Source organism: Mizuhopecten yessoensis, unplaced genomic scaffold, assembly GCF_002113885.1.
Source record: "Mizuhopecten yessoensis strain PY_sf001 unplaced genomic scaffold, ASM211388v2 scaffold716255, whole genome shotgun sequence".
Taxonomy (NCBI): Eukaryota; Metazoa; Mollusca; class Bivalvia; order Pectinida; family Pectinidae; genus Mizuhopecten; species Mizuhopecten yessoensis.
The window spans coordinates 129203-140027 of NW_018480025.1; the positions used below are offsets into that span (position 1 = coordinate 129203).

At 34.4% G+C, this 10825-nt stretch overlaps 1 protein-coding gene across 1 annotated transcript; it reads left to right on the forward strand.

Moving 5' to 3' along the window:
* The first annotated feature begins 996 nt into the window (after positions 1 to 996).
* Positions 997 to 6973, forward strand: LOC110442372. The gene is made up of 4 exons (XM_021485949.1): positions 997 to 1218; positions 5143 to 5307; positions 5510 to 5622; positions 6449 to 6973. The coding sequence occupies exons 1-4, from the start codon at positions 1044 to 1046 to the stop codon at positions 6677 to 6679; spliced, it is 684 nt and encodes a 227-aa protein (XP_021341624.1). The 5' UTR covers positions 997 to 1043; the 3' UTR covers positions 6680 to 6973.
* Positions 6974 to 10825: the final 3852 nt, after the last annotated feature.

Sequence of the window (10825 nt, forward strand, 5' to 3'; positions counted from 1 at the left end):
CAACTCCATTGTTTTGTGCCAGCTAAGAAGAATGTATTTAAAACAGATGTTTCCGTTAGCTATGGCCCAGGTAGAGGTCAAGATGAATGTTTTATGATTCAATTAAAAAAATAAGAGAATACTGAAGTATAAACAAAGCCATCGTTCGATGAAATGAGGGCTAAACATCAAGAAAAAAAACCAATTTCCACGGAAACATTTGAAAAGTACCAAGAAAGATAAAACCATGCGTTCCTGAAGAGTGAGCAAGTTGTTCATCGACGACAGTGCAAGTCCACAAATCTTGGTCAAATCCTTTTAATATGCACGTTCTCAAAGTGAGAACTGGGGAAGCGACAACGAAAATACATCAGAATTAATCTGTATATATATGTGTGTTGTCAAATAACAAAAACACAAAAAAAGATGAGAAATGAAATTTATTGAATATTCGTGATTAACAGTATGTTAACACAAAAGATAGCCTGTGTAGACAACCTAACAACTGTTACACATGGAAACACTGGCAAAGGGTGAGATATTCTGGCCAGCTGTCAAATAATTGAACAAGATCTCAATCATTATGCGGTGATAAAATCTACATATAAGCAACAGAAAGCAGTTTCCAAACATGTATAAAAAATATATCACTTGATATAATGATATAATAGTGTGATGACCACTTCAGATTAATACTTTACAGGAATTTTGTAGCTTACAACCGCAATATAGATTATATTGTCAAACGTTGAGGAAGTAAGCTAATTTAAACCATTTACAGTTTGACGGAAAATGGTGTAGTCACAACAATAAAATATATTGAATGTTTATATGATATCTTTACATTTGATTTTTTTTTATTAGTATAAATGTGTTTTCACAAGGTGGTACTTAATGCATTACGAAGGTTACGTTTACCCGTGATAACATATTGATACAAATATAGATTGTTCTGTCTATTTTTAGATATTCATGGAATATTATATTGTTATCAAACCGGTGTTTCTATACGGAACAGACATCAATGCGACGCGACAGAAGACAGCTAACTGCTGATCAAAGTCATGGGGTCCTTCAGCTTGTGCTGCTTTTTCCTGTTTACGTTCTTTATTAGCATGGTTCTACAAACTGTGGGATTTTTTTCACCACACTGGATCTCATGGAAGGACTGCGACGCCCAGGGACTTTTCTACTACTTAGGTTCGAACGTAACCGAAGGCTGTTATGGTCCAGGACACTGTGAGTGAGATTTCGATAATATTACAAAAGTATTAAGTCATAAGTCATGATTTTCTTTGAATGACATTTTCAAGAAAATAGAGCTTGACTCAACTATCAGAAACAAGTATGCATTTGAGTCCTTCACAAGTGTTAGAATTTGCCGTTAATCATTTTCTGTGAAAAAAAACAGCGTTGGGTATTTCATAAACATGTATATGCTTCCTTTTGGATGGTCTGTCGTTCTGGTTTCTCCAGTTTAATGGAAGATATTATATGAGAAAAGAAATCCATAATTATTTTCATTTGTGATGAATTTGATTCTCAGAAGCAAATTGTGTCTTTTTCGATTTGTCGTTTTATCGCCTTTTTACACGGCACTTTGTTACCGCCTTATTTTTTACAACGGCGATTATTATTTAATCTATACATAATATATGATTTATTTAGAGCTTTACGCCGTTAATCCCTTGCTGACATAATAGGAAGACTTTTTACTGGTGTGTGGAAAAGTAGGTAACCACACGTGACGTAATATCGACTGGTTTTGTTTGTCTTGTAAAAAGATTAAATAGTTACTGGCGATAGGGACAATATCTCATAGGTAGAACATGACATAATTCGTGGATTTGAACTGCTACCATCCAGCTTAATCTTATCACAAACAAGGTTATTTAAACTGTTTATGTTGGTCATTTTATGTTTTGTTTGAACAGTAAAATATCGGTAATTTTGATTGTCAAATGTACTTTTTGTACGGAGAATGTCTATCCTAAATGCAAAAATCCCCTTCAGCATATTTGAGAAGAAGATGCTGTATAAAACTGCATGGCTGTGGGGGGCTGCTGATATGGAGTCATAACGGCAAAATTACTATCAACAAAATTTCTGTATTTTTGTTTTGTTTTTGTTATATTGTCCATCGTGTACAGTTATATTACAACATAAAACACAAAACAACAGAATAAACACATTTAAATGTTCTAAATGAGCCCGTCTTCATGAAACATTTCTCATGCTTAAGCATGGATTTTGTGCTTAAGTCTAATTCTTTTTCCCCTTATAAGTTATTAAAAAATCTGAGTTTGTCAATGATTTGGAAAACAACATGACATTATTTAAGTGAGTTACACAAAAACTGATTTTAGCACAGAATCCATGCTTGAGCATGAGAACGGATTCATGAATACGGGCCCAGGTCAAAATTTAGAAAATACTCATAGCTATGTACCAGTCAAGGGTCTTAACAATGTAGCAAATAACTTAAATTTTGAATGAAATTTTACAATGAAATTATTTTTCTTTTCTCTTCATAATATGTATATATATATACTTTATATGTCTTTTCGGTATCAAAATAAAAGGTTAGAATTCAAACCATTAGATTCAATTATAATAAAAATGAGTAATAGTAGTTGTTTCCCCTAATTTGATTATTAATTTGATAATACCAACTTGTTTGTCTATGTAGTATATCTATGTCTATGCTTGTACCACTGTCTGTTACTATGTTTGGAAAGGGCTTAAGTAGGCTATGCCTGTTGCCCAATCCATTTGTCCTTTGACAATAACATTTATTGAAATTGAACAATGTACAGTTAGGGTGGTCGGATGGCGCATTGGGTAGCTAACTCACTTTCACCAACACCGTCACGATTCGATTCCCCTGTCGGATATGAAACTGTATTTGGGTCATCTTGGTCACTTTGGTATGCTCCGGATGCTCCACATTTCCCCCGCATTAAGACAATCTGCGCGCTTCCATCTGGGCCAACAAGAAAACAAATATTAATGTAATTTTAATTACATGTTAGATCAATTGTTTTTGAAACAGTCGGATTTAGTAAGAATTTTCATTTTGCGTATTTTAACTTTAAAATGCATCTATTTTTCGACTGATAAGTAATGTGACCGAAGGACCATGGTGAGCTTATGCCATACCACAGCGTCCGTCGTCCGTTGTCTGTCCGTCAACTTTTCCTTTAAACGCTACTAGTCCTGAATGGCATAGTAGATTTTGAATAAATTTGGTCTGGAGCATCCTTAGTCCAAGGGGACTCAATTGTGTATAAAAACGGGGCCCAATAGGGGAAATAGAAGTAAAACCTTTAAAATCCTTCTTCTACCGTAGGGATTAAGGGATTTTATTCTAATTTAGTCTGGAGCATCCTTGGGCCAAGTGGAATCAATTATGTATAAATGGTGCGTGTGGCCCCCTTAAGACAGAGGGGCGGGCCCAATAGGGGAAATAGAGGTAAAACCTTCAAAACCCTTCTCCTACCATAGGGATTAAGGGATTTTATCCTTATTTGGTCTGGAGAATCCTAGGGCCAAGGGGATTTAATTTTTTATAAACAGTAGGTGTAGCCCCCTGGGGGTAGAGGGACAGGGCCCAGTAGGGGAAACATAACAAATTCATCCAAACCCTTCTTCTGCTGTAGGAATGACAGGATTTTGTCCAAATTTGGTATGAAGCATCCTTCGGTGAAGGGGAACCAATATTGTATAAACGGTGGGCTTCAACCCCTGGGGGCAGATAGGCGGGCCCAATAAGGATATAGAAGTACAGCTTTAATATCCTTTTTCTTCCATTGCGATGAAGGTATTTTGACCAAATTTGAACAGTAGCTTCCTTTTGGGAAGGTAAATCGATTTTGTATAGATGGTATGTCTGACCACCTGGGGCCTGAGGGGTGGAGCCCAATAGGGGTAATTTAGCGAATTCTTTAAAAAACTTCTTCTGTAGGAGGATTATGTCCATATTTGGTCTAAAGCATCCTTTGGTGATGGGGACCTAATTTTGTATCAACGATGGGTCTGACCCCCTGGAGACAGAGGGGTGGGACCCAATAGGGGAAACATAGCAAATTCTTCGAAATCCTCCTTTTATATTAGGAATGATAAGATTTTGTCCAATTGCATATAAATATAACCCCTGATTTACCATGTAATACATGTACAATTCCAGTAACATCATGCTATTCTAATTTATAAATAATTATACCTCTTTACAAACAAAATGTTATAACAATAATAATCACATAAACAAATAAATAGGTGATATACCATTGATATTCCGCCCATGCAAAGACACATCTAATACTGATTATAACAATTACATTTCCGATACATGTACATATCCAATAAATTATTTCGATTTAATGTCTTATGTCTTAATGAATAATAAAAACAACAATAATAGAAATCATTCAGTTTTTAATTAATTTTTCTGTAACAAACTAAACATAACTAAGCAAAAATCATGTAAGGTATTAAGTATTGTTCTTTATATTACATCATCAATCCAAATACTTATACTCACAAGCAGTAGTCAACAACAACAGTAATGTTAATTTAAATATTAGGCTGGACTTTTGAAAAAAGCTTACACTACCATTGATACCCCTGTATATTAAAATAATTATCAAACATAAAAAAGGTACAAAGGATATGTACAATGTGCTGAGCAAAAATAGTGTAGTGCCTACAGGTCAAATAAAGTGGAATAATGTATTTGGAAATATACCAAGTGAGGGTAGGAAGAAAATATACAAACTACCTTTTGACACTAATAAAAATTCAAAACTACAATGACTGCAATTTAGAATTAATCATCACATTTTAGTTACAAACATTTTTTGAAAAAGATTAATTTGGTTCAGTCTGATATGTGTAATTTTTGTAACTAGAAGAAGAAACTATTCAGCATGTACTATTGGAATGTAATAAAGTCCAAAATTGTATTCTTGCTTTCCAAATTTGGATCCAAACTACTTGTAATGTGACTTTTAATATATGTAAATTAATAAAAAATGAAAAAAAAAACCAAACAACAACTGCACAATGCCATGTTGCTCTCATATTAAAAAGCTTCCTTTGCAAATGCTAACGATGTAATGCTGTCCAGCGGTTTGTAATTGTATAAGTAATTATTCCCCTTTTCAGATGTGAGTGATTCTGCATTGGCACTGGAAGCCTTATCCTTCGTCATGCACTGGCTGGTGTTCATGACCATGACGTACGTCATTTGCTGTGGTGATAGCGATGAACAATGTGCGGAATACTGTGGCTGTTTCGCCACCTGCTGCATGGTTCTGTATCCAGTAGCTGGTAACATGAATTCAGACACTTTATTTATGCAATACAGCCGACAAAAAAAGCCTTTCTTTGTCTTAAGTCGCATGTAGAATGTCTTTATGATGCTTTTAAAATACAGTTTGTCAGTTGAATTTCTCTTTGAAATGGTAATTTCATATCGTACATTTTATAACCATGTACAGATATAAAAGAAATTTGATATGTTTAATTGCAGGTATTCTGTCTGTTGTCGGATGCGACAAGTTGTCCAATATTGACATATCAGACTATTCTTATGGGAGCTCGTACTACATGTGTCTTATAAGCGGTATTTATGTCATCGTGCAGGTAAGTATGCGTGGTCGGATATAAAATGTTGTACATGTGCTGTTTTAATCGTGTACGCCCTTATATTCCCCGCTTCTCTCTCACATGTTTTAAGATTATCATAAAGTCATACACGAATAAAAAGATAGAAAGACGGTTTATGCTGTCGAGATGGTGGAGGAAAAAAAAGATCACTTGATTCTTTCTCGACAAACGACATTTAATTAAATTGATCTGTCAGGTAAACAAACGATTTTATTTGTTGTACAAATCTTCTTGTTAACATTGCACTTTAAAACGTCTTCGAACATGACAAAAATTATTCGGAATAGGCAGTTTTAAGAAACTTTAACAGTAAAACGCAATCGAATGTACAAATTCAAAGTTTAAGTGGTAATAATTCTTCAATATTAGGTAAGGTGTATGACGCTGTGCAACGGCAATTGTTACTTTAGTTGAACTCAAGGAAAAAGAAAGTAACAACAACATAAACGTCCATACAAAAAACAATGACTCATTCCAGTACACAAGGTGCTTTGTATCTAAGTTAAAGGGGCGTATCTTAACAAAATGTAGGAATGGATTTTTTTATGGAAATCAGGCCCAAATTATTTGTTTCAGGTAATATAACTGAAAAAATAGGGTAGGTCGGTAGGGTTTTAATTTCATTTTTTTTTCTTTTTGTATTTTGGAGTAGGGCTGGTGAGCTAATTTAAGAAATTACAAAATCGCCTAACAGATTTACTCAGACAAATGGTATTCATTTTCATTATATTTTTAGCTCATTTTTTTCTTTTTTCTTTTCTATTATATAGAATTTGAATCATTATTGTAAATATTGTGTTAGATGGCTTTCCTGTGCTATGGTTGTTACAAAGGAATAAGGGATGGCGATGACGATGACAGTCCCCAAACTACTGTGGCCACCACTCAGTCTAGCGGACAGGTACTACGTACAGTTCCCAGCGCACAACATATTGGCGTGTCGGTGACTGAGCAAGAGGATGTACACGTGTCCAATGGAATGATGTATGTCCGGAGAATGAGAATAGCGAGAGTGGTTCAGCTTATGAGATGACCGACAAACATTTACTGTTTATGACTCAGTCACTGTATGTTTCTTACTTAAATGTTATAGATGAAGACATCAACCAAGGACCCTTCCATTGTTGTATGATTTCTGAAATATTTCATATGTAAATATTGGTTAATTATTTGATTATATTAATGTGACAATTAGTGTGCATCTTTAAGATTTCAGTTCTACGAACTTATGCTTTAAGAAGTATATAATTACAATTTTTATAGGAGCTCAGATGAGTAAACATGTTACTTAATACCAAGTAGTTTTTGCCTTTTTTTGAAAAGCTCATGCAGGATTTTTTTTTGTAATGATTAAAACAAATAAATCGGTGTATTGTTTTGCTTGTTGTCAATTAAAGTCTAAATCGTCAATTTACTATTTGTTAAGCACTTATACCGGAGTTTTATAAATACATGCAGAACGCTATTTGCTTTTGAATTAGTTGACGCATATCGCTACCACACTTAATCGAGACATGCAGTAATATTTTGTTTTAGGCCGAATTGTAAACTCTTCATATCAAAACACAGAGAGAGAAAATATCAGTGGTTCGGTCTGAAATCCAGTGACTTAAGCATTAGTTTACTAACATTCAATACCATAATAATATCTACTCTCAACTGTCTATTATGTACATCGCGCGTTAACGCAATTAACTGCCAGGTTATATGGGAAGCCTACTTAACATGTATTCCAGGAGCAATGTACTATATAGGATATGTTATATAATTGAAATCTCGTTACTATATGATATATCTTATATAGAATGAGATTTCAAGGCATTATAAATGGGAAGGTATTTTTTACTATTACTTTGTTGGCCTCTTTATTGATATAGGACATCTTATGTATACCTTGTAGGGTGCATCTTTACTTCCAGACACGAACCCTGCTCTAGCATTTATGTACTTGTATTGTCCAAAGCTTTGGCTCATTCTCAACTAAAGGTTATATTGGTCCTAGAATTCACTGTTTTCTTACATTTCTCCCCTCTTCTTGGAACAACGTAAGTCTTTCAAAGACGTTATTCTCTGGACTGAAGACAGAATGCAAGGGTTCTGTTTAAATCTCAAATTTTCTTGTGTCTTTCGTTTCAACTACCCGATTAGTTTCTGCCTCATCCTGGATTAAGCCTCTTTCTAAAACCATCCCTCACTTCACTAAGCGGCCGATTAACTTTTTTTTTTAATTTATGCTTGTCTAAACTCAATGCTGCATATCTAGTTGTTCTTCGGGTTTCTTTTGTGCAGAAACCCCAGGGAAACTAGTTTTCTTAGTTTGCATATCCTTGTATCCAGAAAATTACGGGTTTTTGAGTAGGTAACCATGTGACATTTGTTCAGTAACTAACAGTAAGGAGACCATTATTGCCTTACTTAAATGCTAAGATAGGAAGCTGACAAATAAAATATTTGTCATATCTTTGATGTCAAGTAGGATTAAAGTTGCAGGCATCAGGCAAATTCTTTGTTTAATAGCCTTTGTAAAAAATTATCAATCTTCACAAAAAAACAGACAAAACATATTGCTTGGCTATAAATGATGCATACTTAGACCCCTATTCGATTAACGATAACCTGCTATTTGTCCACCAAATTATCCAAAACTATTAATGTCGACCAAATTAAAGGTTACCAATACATAAGGACATTCTCGTTTCTGATAAATACCGTTCAACACATTTGTATTTGTTGATCTAATTTGGAAGGTAATATCTCCCCGAGAATCTTTCGGAGCATGTCTTTCAGAGGCTGCCATTTCACGCACCCTTCACTAGAAAAGTGTGTACAGATAGTAAAGTGATGTTTTCTCATTTGCAAGAACTATTCTTAAAGATGACAGTTTGTTTTCAATTGTTTTCATACCTACTCAAGACGCAATTTTTCCTACTCCATCTCCCCCTTAATTTCATTTTGGACACACTTTCTGCAAAGGTACCTTTTTATGGTTGGTTAGGGCGACAGTATACAAATAAGGTTCATGGTTTGATTCCTTGTCTAGCGATGCTTAATTTATACACTGAGAATATTGTTTTCGATTTTTTTTGGTCTGGATTTTTCCTGCAAGGTACGGTTTTCTTTTCAGCATTGATTATTTAAAGTATAGTCATGCCGGGAAAACACAACAAAGAGCACGTCTCCAATGTATAGTTACACGTTTGTCATGGGTACAGATGTCCTTAAATCCTGAGTGGAAGACTATAGGGTAAAGAACCCATGGACTTTACAGTCAGAAACTCGGGGGTTGATTCGGCACTTATCCCTCAGCTGCATTTGTATATAGCAGCATGTATTAAACTTATATATCATTGCATAATTTTAAATAAAATAACAAAAAAGTATAAGTAAAATGTTAAAATATATGATAAAATTTATCTTATTGTATAAAACTTAATTTCCATTTCTACCGGATATTATTTGAATAAAATGAATTATTATATGGAAAGAACTCAATATAGGCTTTAAGTCTGGTGTTCAATCCAATTGATCATGATCATCAATAAAATTTGTTGAAATTGAAAATCCTTAAATCGCAGGGAAAATATGACAACAGTGTTAAAAACATCAAATGCATGCCATACAAAAACACTGTTATGTACTTATACTTTTTGTGGTAAGTTAAATACTGGTTATAAAGCATTTGTTTCGGTTCTATTTGCGTAACAGGTCAACCATGCATGTCGTATTAGAAAGGTATTGGTATCCAGGTATTTGTGATTTCGCCTTTATAAGGCAGACTTCGGGTTCTAAGAAATCCACCAGTATAGCCTACAACCTTGTATCTTTAAAGATGAACGTAACACAACCAAAGGGGATCACATTTTTAAACATTTGGCAATAGCAGTATCATACAGCTGTTTCGTCCTTTTCAATGTTAAAGGCCAAACTTTTCGAAATTCAAATTGGTCTTACCTGAAGCTGAAACATAACGAAATGTAATAATACTATCTAACACTGATACGATAATTAAAGCGGTCAATGTACACTTTTTTATTATTACACTCATGGTTGACGTTCTGTATATGTTTTGTTTGCAATATCCGATGCTGTTTACGTCGTTTGCTGTTCAAGAGGTCTTATCACACAACACTTGAATTGAATCTCATAACATTTGGATCCTGTTAATAAGGATAAGAGAACGCGCAAGTACACATTAATAATTACTTTTTTGTAAGAAAAAGTAGAGCCACACACTGCACACCAATATTTGTGTACTAACTCTATTTAATACATTTCAGTCAGGTTGTGTTTCCTACTGTTCTATCTTCCCAACATCTGTCAACATGCAGAAAAATTTGTTGAGCAGCAACTGTTTTTTTCTAAAGCAATGATTCAGACAGCGGTTGAGCTGAATATTGAATTATTTCGATATTTAAAAGAGAATATCGAAAAGTAAACAAAGCCGTAATTCCAACTCAAACCGATAAACTGGGCAAGATATACAAGATATAAACAGTGGAAAGACGACATCCGTCATGTTAATCAAGGTCAAATTGAAAAAGAAAAATGTAAAGGTCTCTACAGGAAACCCAGGGTAATACAAAAGAAACAACAAGTCACAATTATTAGCAAAATGTAATATCGACTTTCATTTCAAAAACAAAAAAAGATCATGATGGTGAAAATAAGACTTGCCTATAGTCTTCATAAACCTGCCTTTCTCGAAATGATATTGTGTGAGTTTGACCGTCAGCAGTCGACGTCGACATTTATTAAACACAATATTCGCAGCAACCAAAAAACCTGAATGTGAAATTGAAGGATGTGACAAGGTATTTGATACCAGTACTGATAATCTCGCCAATTACATTTGTACTTCAACGTCAACCTAAACACGATTCCCAGTTTGCACCCCCCCCCCCCCCCCCCCCCCCCCCCCCCCCCCCCCCCCCNGAGTAATTTTACAAATTATATAGGGCGCTATATAAATGTGGTATTTTATTTCATTATAGAAGTCTGTCAGAATTAAATGAAAGAGGATAATGATAATTTTTCTAACCATAAAAGAGATTAATTGCCCGATTGTGGTTTTCTGTGCTTTTAATAAAAACACAGGATATACATACATAAATATGCATTTTATTACCAGACAAGCTATTTCATATCTTAAGGAGGTTAAGGTCATTCTTAACATCATCTT

Bases quoted from the DNA above. Each gene is read 5' to 3' on its own strand.
- LOC110442372 (XM_021485949.1), top strand. From the start codon at position 1,044: ATGGGGTCCTTCAGCTTGTGCTGCTTTTTCCTGTTTACGTTCTTTATT. The intron at 1,219-5,142 runs GTGAGTGAGATT...TCCCCTTTTCAG, and splicing joins CTGTTATGGTCCAGGACACT to ATGTGAGTGATTCTGCATTG. The intron at 5,308-5,509 runs GTAACATGAATT...GTTTAATTGCAG, and splicing joins GGTTCTGTATCCAGTAGCTG to GTATTCTGTCTGTTGTCGGA.